At 39.2% G+C, this 14,848-nt stretch overlaps 1 protein-coding gene across 5 annotated transcripts; it reads right to left on the bottom strand.

Annotated features, from left to right (window-relative positions):
- Positions 1-6,180: 6,180 nt before the first annotated feature.
- LOC112176203 (putative disease resistance RPP13-like protein 1) lies at positions 6,181-11,356 on the bottom strand. 5 transcript variants are annotated; one of them, XM_040510504.1, is made up of 6 exons: positions 11,074-11,207; positions 8,465-10,283; positions 7,289-7,612; positions 7,116-7,168; positions 6,724-6,971; positions 6,181-6,614 (listed from the first exon to the last, which is right to left on the bottom strand). In XM_040510504.1, the coding sequence occupies exons 2-3, from the start codon at positions 10,007-10,009 to the stop codon at positions 7,541-7,543; spliced, it is 1,617 nt and encodes a 538-aa protein (XP_040366438.1). In that variant the 5' UTR covers positions 10,010-10,283; positions 11,074-11,207; the 3' UTR covers positions 6,181-6,614; positions 6,724-6,971; positions 7,116-7,168; positions 7,289-7,540. The 5 variants fall into 5 exon arrangements, with proteins under 5 accessions (XP_040366438.1, XP_040366441.1, XP_040366437.1 ...); XM_040510507.1 differs by lacking the exon at positions 11,074-11,207 and adding an exon at positions 11,208-11,356 and having other exon boundaries at positions 6,181-6,971; XM_040510503.1 differs by having other exon boundaries at positions 6,181-6,971.
- Between the last annotated feature and the right edge of the window lie 3,492 nt (positions 11,357-14,848).

Here is a 14,848-nt window from a genome sequence, read left to right as displayed (position 1 = left end):
TTGAAGCATCACTAGCCTTTGAAACTTTGGAAACCGTTGTAGCCTTCTTGCTTTGTTGAGTGGCAGCAGTTTGTTCAGCCAATGTAGCTACTTGCTCCTTTGCTTTTCTATCTTCATCTGCTTGTTCTGCACAGAAAATAGAAATAGATAAACAAAAGTTTTACACATAATAAAAGCTGAAAAAAATAATAATAAAGAGAGCCAATAACAACAGTGTCAAAATAAACACAAGTATACCTTTTTCAACCTCTTCAAAGAAAGCCATTTCCTCAATGGTTGGAATATATTCCAAACCCATAATTGCATCAGACTTGAGCTAGTTTTAGAGGCAAGTGAGGGCTTCTACTGTTCTAGGAGTTAAAGAACTCCTATGTGGATCAATCACCCTCTTCCCTGTGCTGAAACTACTCTCACTAGCCACTGTGGAGACTTGGATTGCTAAAACATCCTTTGCCACAACTTGCAAGTTAGGATATTTATCACCATTCAATTTCCACCAATCCAAAATCTTCCAATTTTCATCATCTCCAGACTTCTCAATAAGATTTAGCAAGTATCGATCAACCTCTCCTCCAACCACCACTGCTTCACCTTCAAGCTGCTTGTTCTAATCTGCTACCATTGCAGCCCTCACTCCTCCTTTGTTACCTTTTGGTCTTGGTACGGTAGGTGGGCTGCTGCTGCCCTGTTTTTTCTTTTGTGTGCTCACTGCACTATTACCACCACTAGAACATGCTTAAATGTCACATAGAGTGAGCACAAGCTGCTTCAATTCATCTGATTTCTTCTTAATCTCAACTGAGTCCATGGCAAGGTACATTTCACACACTCTCTTAACATTCTTCAACTTGTACCTTGGATCCAAGACAAGTGCAGCAAAAAAAAGCTGATTGATGTCTTCTATGGATCCAAAGTATTTTTTGAACTTGTTCCTCATTTTATCAGTCATTCCAAACAAAATCTTGTCAGACTCAGTTGATTGATTGTCAATGGGCTTGTGAAACAGGTGATCCAACTCTTCCCTAATTGTAACTATGTCATGGAAGACTTTGTTTGTTGTAGGCTTGAGTTGTGCACTCACTTCAACTGTGACATCATAGAACACATTCAAAAACTTTACAAAAACTGCTGCTTTCTCCCAATTGGATTCAACGGGGGGCCCTACCATCTTCCTAGAGTGTCTTGCTGCCTTAATATTTTCAGCTTCATTAAGTTCTTCATCTAAATCGTCCTCTTCATCAAAATATGACCTATATTTTGCATCCTCCACATCTGCCATTCTGTCAAAAGCTTTCTTCAATTCTAAAGCTGTGTCCAACATGATGAAGGTGGAATTCCACCTTGTTGGCACATCTAAAACACAGACTTTGCTACAATCTAATATCTCTTTTTCAGCACATAGTTTGATTACATCAAGTCTTTGCCCTGAACTCCTCACATATCGAACAGCATTTCTAATGCTTGCCACTGACCTATCCATTATATGTAGACTAGACCTCACAATAATGTTTACAATGTGAGCTAAGCATCTCACATGCATAAACTTCCCATCAAATAGTGGTTTCCTTGGCCATCCACTCATTTTTTTCTGAAGGTACTCTATGGAAACCTTGTTCACTGAAGCATTGTCGACCGATATAGTCAAAACCCTATCTAAGTTCCAGTTAATCAAGCAACTTTCAAGAATTTTTCCTATGGTATTGCCTGTGTGGTTTGGAACAACACAAAAATTGAGCACTCTTTTGTGCATATTCCACCCAGAGTCTATGAAATGGGCAGTGACTACCATATAATTTATGTTTTGACATGAGGTCCATGTGTCTGTTGTCAAACAGACAGAATGTCCTCTCAACTCTCTCTTAAGTGTCTCCTTTTTTGCATCATACATTTGCAAAAAGTTCTTAACCACTACCTTCCTTCAAGGTACATCCCACCTTGGTACTGCCACTTTACAGAAATGCCTAAATCCTGGCCTTTCAATAGCACTGAAAGGCAACTCATCCAATACAATCATCACACAAGCAGCATCTAGACATGCTTCTTTTGACCATTGTCTTGAAACTAAAGTAGATTTTTTATCTAACATATCACTACTTAAGATTTGTTAACTCTCTTCTAGGTTATTCCTACCAGGGTACCCTTTGCAAACTAGCTCCATATGCTTCTTAAGCGAACTAGTACCATTTTCCCTAGAATCACAAGCCAAATGAGTAGGGCAGTACTTACATTGAACTCGCTTCGTATTGCCAACTACTGTCTCCTTTCCCTCAACAATCTCCACTAATGGCTGGTCGAATTTGGTGAAGTGCTCCCAAACAGATGACCTCTCTGCCTTCATCTTCTTCTCCCTCTTTCTCTTCACACTGCTCACAACCTTCTTCTTCCCTTTATGTTTCGAAGAATGAGTCGCCGTCGTCGCCGTCAGACTGGGAGATGGTGCTTCACCAGTGAGTTCATCAACTCCAGGTTGTTCAGCTGCTTCAGCAGCCACAATCTCATTGCCGGCTTCCGGAGAATGAGTTGAATGACTAGAATTAGTAGAATGAATAGAATTAGATTCCATTTCTCCAATTGGGGATTTGGGGTTTTCGGAGAAATTAGGGTTTTCAAACTGAAAAGGTGATTTGGGGTTACGAAATGAGGAACTAATGAATTGGGTAAGAATTTTTAGGGTGAATCAACTAATGAATTGGGTCGACGAACTGAAGAGAGGAAGAAGAAGAACTGATGTCTGAGACTGAGGCTAAACGCGTTAAGCAATTACCAAACTAAAGCCCTAAACTGATAACTCATAAGCCAATAGTAGTAGGACAAGTGTCCGGTTAGGGTTTTTTTTTGTTTTGAATGACAAGAACCGAAACCAAACCGTAAAAAATAGTTCGGTTTGGTTTTAACAGAAAACAACTCCTTTTTTTTAAAGAACTGCACCGAACAGTCGGTTCGAGACGGTTCCACGGTTTTCCGGGTCGAAAGTCTCTGGCCTATCTTGAATAATTGTCATGAATTAAGATATTTGATGTCTTGAATAATTATGGTAATTTGCCAAATTACTTGATATAATCCTTTCAACATTTTGATTAGGAGTTCAGAATCGCCTTCAACCTAAAAATGACTAAAATTAAAGACGCCGAGTCCGTAGAAGACCAAAGCAAATCCCTTAGGCTTTTGCTTCCAAAACAGAAGCAAAGTCATTGGCATGAAACCAACATTCTATGCTTAGGGAGAGACCATCCTTTAACATTCTATGTTTTTTTTTTTGGGCTAATTTTAGCTACTTGTTGAGGTTCCCAAAAGGCCAAAATTCCTGCAAATGACGTCTAAAACGTTTCTGCGATTGATCAGATTGGTTAATTGTGACTAGTCACAAGTATATCATCGATCTGTAGTTCTGTACTGATCCACATCTCTCTATGCATGAACAATTGATCATATGCCCCAATGACCACAACTTATGGATAGGTGTGTCATCGAACAAAAAAAAAAAACTTATGGATAGGTGTCCAGGTACAATTGGCTATAATAATAATGGACATATAAAAGTTAAGCAGTCAATTATATATACATAGCTGATATGCTCGACCATATATTATTGCATTGCTCCTATGCATGCCAATCAATCTGATGCCCATTAAAAAAGTTGAGGCTAAGTTTTGCTTTCATCGTCCACTTCGAGTAGATAGATCGATGAGGACAATGGCTTTAGTTTGGTAGCCTCTCAGTCTCTCAGCCTAGAAACTTCTATTATATCTATCTTTGGTCGAAACAATCTGATAGGTGTCACCAAACAAAGAAAAGAAGAAGAATACAAATCTTCCTTCATCAATCCTACATATTCATTCTTTTCAATCATTTATTCAGAGTGAGACTTATTCTGATTCTAAGCAACCACGGAAAACGGTGCACATGGCATAGATGATTATGAAGAGAAAGGGTTTAATTAGCTAGGGTCTTTTAGGGTTCAATTACTCACACACCCCTTGCTAATAGAACATTGATACGGAAGTTAAATGGATCTGGTTTTCTTCTTTGATTCTCGTCCACAGTGCCGGATAGGATTCAAAATCGTGGGCTTAAATTTTTTTTTTTTTTTTGACTGAAATGATAAAAAAATTTAGCTGAATGCCAGTACTTAACTAAAATATATTAAATATATATTTTATTGAGATGGAAAAATAAAAACCCATCCAAAACTACTATTTAATCGATTACCGAAAGAAAATTTTTTAGTATCATTTTATACTAAATAAAATAACAGTGTGATTGAGAAAATAACTTAACTAATGCAAAAAAAAAAAAAAAAGACCTAACATCTACAAAAGAATGTAAGTCCAAAGATAAAACAAAAAAAAATACAAAAATACAAATCTAAATACTAAATAGATCCAAATCTACACACAATGGAGGCCTTCAAGAGCAATTAGATCCAAAGGCACACACAAGGGAGACCCAGTGTCCAACTTCGAGCCCAAATATGCATTAGAAGAAAGAAAAATAAAACATTTAGAAAAAATAAAGAAAATAGAAAATTTATTGGGCCTCCAACTTCAAGCCCAATATGGCAGTATGCATGGTGGGAGAAAGAAAAAAAAAAAATTAGTGTGATTGCTATTGATGTGATTCTAATTTGGGTAGGCTTGGTCTTAGTTAAAATATTAAACCAAGCCTGCAAGTGCTTACACATATACATATTACACATACTCAATTACTTATACTATAAGCCGGCGATTCTGCCGCTGCGTCTCGGTCTGGGAGGGGTTTTTAGTTTTTTCTTAGTTCCTTCCGGAGTGCACGCCGTTTTGCTTCCATGCTGGCGGCTGTTTGCCTTCAAGGGTTGGTGCTGGTGTAGGAAGGAGGATAGAAGGGGTCGGGTTGTAGATCCATCATCGCCGGCGAGGGAGGGTCCAGATCGGGCTTGGAGATGTGTGTGGCTGGGGTGTTTTCCCCGATCCGGTGTTTGTGTGTTCGGATCGGGCTTGTCTGGGTGCTCCGCCTTTGGCTTGGAGTTTCTTGGTGATCTGAGGTCAGATCGATCTCTGGCCGGGTTTTGGTGAGGTGTCCTAGGGGTTGTGTGGTTGCTTGGAGTGGTGGGGCTGTGGTTCTGGGGATGGTGACCTCGACGACGGTGGTCTGTGTAGACTGGTGGGACGTCTCGATCTGCAACAAGTGGAAGAACGGCGGAGGTGTTAGGGGATGGTGGTCACGGTGGTTGGGGGCAATAGTTGCCGGCCTCGTTCCTGGGGCGGCGATCGGCTTGATTCGATGCTAGCTACAGATTACGGGTCTGCGCTTCTTCGGATTTGAGTCTGATTTTGCTTTGGCTCAGGATGGCTGTTGCATCTCCGTTTTTCTAGTTGTTTTTTTAGTTTTGTGCTTTTTCTGTTTTGTCCGATCCTTTGTGGTCGATTGTTTATGTCTGTTGGTTTTTTTACAAGACACCACTGATGAGTGATGACGGTTTACGCCTACTTCCATCTCGTGTATTCACTACTCAAGAGGAGGAGTTGACTCGAGCATATGTTAATCCTTCTTGGGTTCAGAGTCACTACCCGGTTGGTTTGCCGACAGCCCGTACCAATGTTGTTGGCAGTTTGTCGGTTTTTGAGTCATCTTGGTCTGTGTGATCATCGTTCCAGCCTCATGGTGTACCGGAGGTTTAGCTCCTTTCGGAAGTCCTTGTTCTGACCTATTGGTCTGACGTTATTTGTGGGTCAATTGTGGCTCCTGTTTGTATCGTTCATACCACTTGTAACACTTCCGTATGAATGAAATCATTTGATCAAAAAAAATTACTTATACTATAAATCTTCTCAAGTGGGCTTTGAGTCCTCCCCCACCATGTATGTAGATCCGCCCCTGCCCCCTGCTCGTCCACACGAATCTATTGAAGTGAAGTATTTGTCGATGGCTGTGAATTATTAATATGTAAAATTGAATTGAGTTCAACACAAGAAAGACACACGTTTATTAGATTTAGTTCTCGATTGCAGTTATTTGTGTGATCTAATGATGGATTGCGTGCGTTAGTCAACGTCAGGGCTGTACCTGAAATTTTTAGATCTAAGACGAACTCTAAAAGTTGAGCCTTATGTGTGCATTCAAATTTTTTTTATTTTCTTCATAAGAATTTTCCGGAACTAAGTCTGTAAACTCAAATCATACAATTAAACAATAAGGCCAAAGTTTAAAATATTAAGCTAACATTAAAAAATAAGTTCAAAATAAGTTTTAACATCTCTTAGAACTATCTGCCTCTTCAAGTGATCATAGATTCATATGCAAGAGCGTATGAAATTCCAAGAACCATATTAAGTCCTTGTTTCCCAGATAGCACCAAAACCGAATCGAAGCTTCTGTGGAACTCTGGTGCTTCCATTAGGCATGAACTCATGCACCAGGAGTAACTCACTCTAAGACTATACCCTAACAGCACCATATCCATGATGCTAACCAGAATCTTGTGCCGCAAACAACCAGCCATTGTATCAAGTAAAAAGGATTACACAAACAATCAATCCCATTATACAACCAGTCATGCTAGAGACCCTTTATAAACCTTAGCTACCCCTTCCCCAACAACTCAGCTTCTCTTGAGTCCCTTTGCAGATGATTTATCTCTGCACATGACAAAGTTGTTGGAACCTAGGCCTTGTCTACGTTCTCTTCTTTGCAAACACATAACAATCATGAAAAGAACTACAATGGAGTAGACTTAAGAAGCTAAACCTCTCAATCAAAAAGTGCATCACCAGTATCCTTGTTTTCATTTCATGAGAAGTACTAACAAAAGTAGTGCAGATACTAGAATCATCTGATTAAGAGCCCCAGAAACAGTCCACCCTGAATCCACAGAAGATAGAGGCTGAAAATCTTGGATCTCCCACCTGTCAACGAAGTGATTTGAAGCCATGCCTGGTAGAGGCAGAGAACCCAACATGCATCAACTAACTCCTTAATTGCTTGGAGAGGTCAATCTACAAAACAAGAATGGGCGTTGGAGGCTTACTTAACAGTGAATCCAAATATAGAAAGATGTATTTGACAGAAAATCATATTCACAATCAAACAAATATCAATAATTACAATTAAAAGCATAATGAATTTAAGGCAGAACATACCTGATTGGAAAACCCATAATATGTGTCTGAGTTGGCACCAAAGTGAAGAGGAACTGAAACCATAGTACAACCAATTATAAACTTGTAATCTAAATTGACTTATTTGTTAAGCAGAAAAGCCAGTCACCAAATCATGCCAATGGCAGCAGTTGTTAGTTTGAGTCTGCAATTACCAAAATTGCCGATTATTCCAGCGACCAGAGAGCTTGATAGCTTAGTGAAGTCCAAAGTAGTTATTGGACATCTGTAGTTCCAGCGGGAAAGTAAAACGCTCGGAGCACCTCAATTGCATGAACATCGCCATCATAGAAGGGAATAGGTCAAGATCATCATTCGGGGATAGATCTTCAAGAATATTCATGAACACTGAAGATGCTTGTTATGAGTGGGAGTGACCATATAGGGGATGAACAGAGAGTCATTGTTCATCCATCCAATTCCATATTCTCATAAATCTCTACTGATGTTCCAGGTGTACAATGAGACTTGGATCTTACCTGATGAACAAAGATCAAATTAGTCAGAAGGACTTCAATTCACAATGCAATTCATATTGACTACCAAAAAGTCAGGATTTAACATCTGAGAGATGTAAATATTTCAGAATGCAAATGAACCAGCTTAATATGTAGTCCTTCAAACATGCATCAAATCTTATACATAAGATATCTGAGGTTAAAAGGCAAGGCACAAATTGTAGATGATCACAGTAAGAGAACATAAACAGACACAAAATTACACAAAAAATAAATACAAATTGTAATGGTTATTAGTTGAGAAATAACTGAATTTCCTGATTGTCATCAAAGAAACAAGAATTTCATTTCTCATATAATTTGCACATCCTGTGAATGTAATCCCCTCCTGAAAGCCATTGGTGAGTGGTGTCTCATATTAATAGATGCAAATATATCACTACGTTCATACTAATCTTTAATTAAAGTAAAGTAATAATAATAATTGTTGAAACACAAAAATGCTTTTAATAATGCAAGGAAACACCAGACTAAACTAACAGCTATCCAATCATGCTCTGAACTTTTAACCCCATTTTTCCTGTTTTCTCATGTTTACCATCAACAACTTTTCTGGCTAAACCATGGCGTATAACTTTAACTTTAAAGCTTGTTTCTAAAAAAACCCAATAAGTTTAACATCTTGTCCACACCTCCAATGCATATGCCATCTTACAATAAGGCAAGCAACATATTCTATAAATTTATCAAAAATGTAATTTAACATCCTAAGCATTTAGTGAACAAATTTAAATATAGCAAGTACATAGATGGTTCACGTCAGTATAAGAAGCAAACAAATGAGAACAATTTTTTATACATCTCTTGACTTACTTCTTCACAATCAAACCATATGCTGGGAACACTAGATATCTTGCTCCAATCTTCACCTTCCGCCTTGCGGCACCATTCTTTCAGTTCAGGGCAATCTATTACTATGAAAGACTCAAGTGAAGTTGGTAGTCCATCAGAAGGTAAGGACAGAAGCTTTGGACAACGCCTGAATTCCAAATGCTTGAGGGATTTTAGCCAAGAAAGTGATGGAAGACAGTCAAGTTCAGGGCAAGAGTCCATTGTGAGTTTAAGTAGGGATGGTAAGTCACCTAATTTTACTTCCCTCCACTCTTTCAAATTGAACATGATGTCAACTTCTAATATCTCAAGTTTCGGAAATGCAGGGAATGCTTGATCAACTAAGCCATCTCTGAAAAATTGATGATTGATTTCTTTCACCCCATTCATCTCTATAATAGAAAGTGATTTGAGCATTCGTAACTGCCCAATGGACGGGAGAAGTTGACAATTAGTACATCTGTAGAGAGTGAGAACAAGAAGTTCAGCAAAAGATGGATTGCTTATCCAAGTTGGAAGTGTTGACCCAGCATAGTGCTGTATGTGTAACTCTTTAAGGCCAGCATGGGGTTGAAGACATTCAAGGATTTTCTCTTGTTCCTCTATTTTCTCAGTGAACACATTACTCCACCGGAGCTCTAGCCTTTGGAGGTACTTCTTGTCGATCAAAGCAGCTTCCTCAGCCTCTTCCTTATCTGATACATTTTCAAGCCTTGAAATGCGAAGTACTCCTCTAAGATTATTCAAATTCTTAAGCTCTCCAATACGGCACCCCTCCTCTCGACCAACCAGAAATGCTGACAGAGTCTGAAGGTTGGTTAAGTTTCCAATGTATGGAGGCATGGCCCACAATTGCCTAATGATATCCAAATCAATATGTCGTAGATTGATAAGCTTCTTCGTGCCCTTTGGCAACTGAAGGAAGTGTGCACAACCTCTAAGTTTTATTGTCTGCACATGGTGAAGAGAATCTATTGACTCTGGCAACTGTGTGATGGGAGTATTGGAGAGATCCAAATATCGTAATGATTTTACATTTCGAATGGAACTTGGCACTTCTGAAACAAGTGTTCGACTCAAATTTAGTGTTCTCAAATCCTTTAAGCTCAAAAACAAGTCACGAGGAACATGTTTGATGGAAGACCCATGGCCAGACAGGAGTAGGAGGGTGTGCAGACGCTTAAAATTTTTGAGAATCCCAAAAGTCATATCACTAATTTCCTTACAATTCAGAGACAAATGCTGTGTCGTTTCCAAGGCTCCATCTAAATTACCATCCACGGCTGCAAAATAATCCACCAGCGCAGTTGTGTTTACCAACTCTGAGAGCTTGACAGGATTTACTTTATACAATAAGTTGCCTGGATTATAGGCGGGTACCGAAAATACCGAATCAAAATCCACCCTGGTATCACATCTAGAGGGCACAAGAAAGCCTATCTTGTGTAAAGAATTGAAATAAGCATTACCAGTGTCCTCCATTCTCTCTGTTTGGCTCTCTTCAATAAAGCCTTCCGCCATCCACATTTGAACCAACTCAACTTTAATGCATCAGATTCCCACAAACCCGATTCAGGGGAAGAATTTAAACAGGTTCCATTAGAGATTCTAGGCTCCTTCTGCTTTCCACTCCACAACCACCACGAAAGATTTGTAAAAGCCAAAGCCATTTTCAGTCAAAGATCTTTTGCTCGTTCTGCCGAGTTTTCACACGGAAATATAATTTCAACCAATCTGTACGGGAGCATTCCAGGCCAAAGCAGTGGGAGTGGAAACAAATAATATGATGGGTAGCTTCAGCCTGTCCATGAAATGTTTATAAGAATAGAATTAGTCGACGAAAATCATAATCTAAAAGGCAAACCGACCTCAATGACTAGTGCAAAAAGAGAAATCGCTCAGGTTCATAACATATTGCAGAACAAACCAGAAACTAACAAATGCCCAGGAATTGCTTTAGCTTTATAGACATAACATAAGAGAAGTATGATTTCTGAGATGTAGAGGACAATAACAGAAAAAGATTACTCTGCATCTATGACTTTAAATCTTTGCTTGGAAATTTCAACCAGGACATGACATAAGCAAAGTTCAATTCTTTCGGCCGAGTCAATTAGCAAGAAGATTCAAGGTCTCCCCTTTCAGGGAAACCAGACAAAGATACAGGTATATAAACAAGTCCAACAAACTGTGAAGATTCAATGAATACAGACACCCAGAAAAATCTAATCCCCAAAAACAGAACTTTCCCAAAGAAGAAAACACGGATTTACCAAACATAGCCATGAATGCGATCAAATACAAAAAACACCAAATTACTTAACAAACACCAAAATCCTTATCTTCAGAGAGACGAGAATAACAAACCCACAAAAACCCAATTTCAAATTTCCGATTTCCGATTTCCCAAACACAAAAAGCAATCAATTTGACACAAAAAAAAGTTGCAGCATTTTGATCATGGTCGCTGAAACTTGATGCCAAAGGCTTGTGATTCAAGTAGGCCATAGGAACAGAGAGGAATTGAAATTTCTTGCCTTGTGGAAAATCAAAACCGAAGGGGATAAAGTCAGCGAGTTTAATTTGGTTACCTTGAAGGCACAAGTTAGATTATATTTTAGGGTTTCTTGCAGAAAGCAACCCCAGTTCTGATATGTGTTGTTTCAGTCAGAGAAGAAATGGGATTGATTGTTCCAGCTTTAAAGATAAAAGGGCAGCAAATTACCTGCGGGTGAGTGCAGATCGTTAAGGGTGTGCTACGCTTACACGTGTGCAAATTTAGCCATGTGATTGAGAAATTTGTTATAAACGTGCTTATGTACGTTGGCTCTACTACCATAGGCTTCACTTGTGTTAAGGATAGACTTCCTCTTTGTAGTGCCACGTTAGAGGTAGAATCAAATTAGTGCAGGTAGAATCAAACTCCTGATTCAGTCTCAATTTAAGGACTTAGAATCCAACAAGGTTTAGATCATCTTGTTTGTTATTGAGATTTGATCTCTTGGTGCTAAAATTTAATTAAAAGTAATTTTCGTCATGATCAAGCTGTGAAAGACTTCCGACCATCATTAAAGATTACGTTCTCACCTCTTTCAACCATCTAACTTATAAGTACAACTCGTACCTTGTTGTTGCGGAACGTGAGAAGAAAACCAGGAATTGTCACCGCCGTGCCATAAACCATCGTACGGTTCGAACCGTTGAGAAACCGGAGGAGATGAAAAGAAATCTGAACTAGAAGAAGAGAATTCCATGATTTTCTTCGGAAGTTTATCTAACTCATCAAATGTCTGCGATTCGTCACAAGAGGTCACCGGAGAGAATAATACAGCTCGAGTGGGCGGCGCCGACCAAGACTGAACACCTTCCATATCGTCAACAATTGTTTCCATCATGTCATCGTCACCTGATCTGTTGATCTGATCCGATAAAGAGCTCGTCAGACTCCCACCCGGAGGGAGATCGGCGGGGACCGAATGGCGGCCGGTCAAGCTTTGGACCATGGACCTGAAGTCGCCCGCTGTGGTGTGGATCACTTTGTTAGGCGTCCGTCGCTGCTTGATTTTGACGGAGTCTCTGCTGAGTTTGAGAGCAGACGCCTTTTCTTTTTCAGGCGTTGACGGCGGCGGCGAATCCATTGTTTTGGAGAGGAAGTGAATCAGTGGTAGCCTGTTACTGTTAGGTGTTTGCGTCTTAAGTCCAATCCATAATAGTATGAGCTGGATGGTCACAAGAATGTAGGTGGAACACAACCACAATCGATTTCACCACCACCTTTTACAATTCTTAAACACATGCCGCAACAACCTCCTCCAACTACTCCTTCGTATCAGGGTCAACCACTCCTTCTTTTCTAGTGGTTTAAGGCTATGTTTCGGGTGGGGGGTTTTAGCTCTCCCGCTTATAAGCACAAGATGACTATGCTGACAATGCGTTTGGTAACCCGACTCAGCTTATTTCAAAAGCCGCTGCGGCTTCACTCGAAAAATAGAAGCTGCCTGACCCCTGCTTTCAGAAGCTAGAAGCCAAGATCCTACTGTAACGGGAGTGACTGTAGATTAATGAATCTTTCAAAATACTGGTCTCTATCCTCCCTTGGTTGAGGCAATTACGGATTGCCATGAAATCCTTCTTCTATCTAGACGCTGCACAATCTCTCTCCCTGTCATCACAGACGCCGCCTCACACACACCCTCCCTCTGACGCTGCCTCAACCTCTCATCACGATTTCGGGTTGGAAATCAAAGCCTCAATCAAGGTTGCTTGGCAATTTGATTCATGTTAGTTTTTTTTTATCTATTTCATGATAAATTTCGGTGATTTTGATGAAAATGAAGTATCAATTTTATTCTGGGTTTTCGGTATGAGTAGTAGATTGTGATTTGTAGCACACATATATATCGGGTGTTGTGATGTACATATATTTAGAACTATTTAGAACCAATTTCGGGGATTTGGTCAATTCAATTTGCCTATGATTTGAGTACTGCCAGCATCCTTGTATCATTGGATATCTGTAATGGGTTGAGTTTGATTTTGTTTTGGTGAATTTTCTGGACCCTTTTAACTTGTGTTCATTGGTGTTGAGTTGCGAAATTCGAGTGTGTGTTTAGTGAAGTTGGTGTTGTTAAAGAAGATGGGTTTTCGATGCCTGTGAACCCCAGCAGCCAAGAAACCCTGGGTCATTGTTTCATAGAGTTTAATTCTCCTCAGGTAGTTGCTTTATTCCTCTGCTCTGTTTTAGTTTCAATTGTTTCTTGGGTTTGTTTAGTGTAACGCAGTGATATGGTTTTTGTTTTATGGAATTGAATTTCACTTGAATTTGATAACCCAGTTGTGAAAGAATTCACAGGGAGACAGGGGTTTAGTTTTTGTAGCATAGATAGAGTGCACTACATTCTGTTTCCATGCATATTGTAGACTACAAGTTATAGTTATCCGATTGTATACGAAAACTTGCAAATGAGTGTAGAGCCTAGAACAATGCAGAGTTCATAAGACTCCATTTTATTTCGAGACAAGGAATGGGGAATGATTTCAATGTATATTAGCTTTGTTCCCTGGAGGATGGATGAAATAAAAACAAAATGAAGTTTGAAACAAGTAATGGTTTTAGGCTTCTTGTTAGTCTTCAGTTTCCTCTTAGTTTGGTAAAAACAGTTTTTCTCATTCATCTAGGAATTAGAATGGAAACGCGGTCTCTTTAGTTCTCTTTTGCTTAGATAAGAATAGCATGAACAAAAAGTATTGGTAAAATAGTAACTACTAGATCCAACAAACTGTTTACTTTGGCTTCACATTATTAGAGACACTTACAACTTACCATGTCATTAGTGTGCTACAAACAATAGTGTTCCCTTAGTTGCATCATTATGCAGTTTAAGTTCATAGCTCTTCCATGATGCAGTTAAGTGGCCCACCATCCAACTATACTAGTGAATTTTGTTATCTCAAGTCTTGACACCTTGTGCTGTTGAGTCCAATGGCAAAAAACATCTTAATGGTCTAACTTACGGCAAGAGGTGGTCACCTGTGGCAATACTAACTAATTGCTTGGGTTAGTGTTCTTCAGGATCTAAATGATTCTGAACATTTTTATCACATCTCACACCACCTTTGTTGTGTTGTATTTTTTTCATTAATGAAGGGATTGGAGCATGAAACACTGATACTAGTCTCTAATATATGGGATCTTCTATTGCCATGGTACCAATTACAATAATGCATTCATCTATTATCTTGAGTTATTATGTTGGCGGATGTGTTGGGATGCATCATAACATTCTGATGGTCTATTTTTATCTGCTCAAATGATCCTCACTTAACAGAGGATTCAGTCTCTGCAAATCACTACGGATTCCATTGAACCATTTATATGTTGCTTGATGCTTCAACTGATTTTATGTTGCATCATTGGACAATTGTTTACCAGATTTGACAATTGGAATTCTGCTAGCAAATTTATGTTTGTAGTATTGGTTGCTCAGATATTTACTCTTTTATGTTGCAGTCATCAAGGTATCCAGGGTCTCCTTCCTTGCTTAGTCTCATAACAGAGGAAGACGAAGAACCCGTTCATAGTGATGAAACTAGTGCAGATGACCATGACGACATAATGCAGTGGAGTGAGCAAGACAATGATATGAGCAGTGAGGAATTTGGGGAAGTCATTGAATAAAAATATGATCACAATTCCTAATGGCCATATGCTGAGGGGATATATGCGGTAGAACCAATTAGGCTCCAAATGCTCATTTTATCTTGTGCTGGATCTGAATCATCTGATTACAATTCTACCAAATACTCTTTGGAACATTTGACCTGCCTCCACTAGTAGGAAATGATTGTATTCTTGAAAGGATGCTG

This window comes from Rosa chinensis, chromosome 7 (assembly GCF_002994745.2).
Source record: "Rosa chinensis cultivar Old Blush chromosome 7, RchiOBHm-V2, whole genome shotgun sequence".
Taxonomy (NCBI): Eukaryota; Viridiplantae; Streptophyta; class Magnoliopsida; order Rosales; family Rosaceae; genus Rosa; species Rosa chinensis.
The sequence above is the reverse complement of the archived record's forward strand: the minus strand, read 5'-3'. Positions and strand labels throughout refer to the sequence as shown.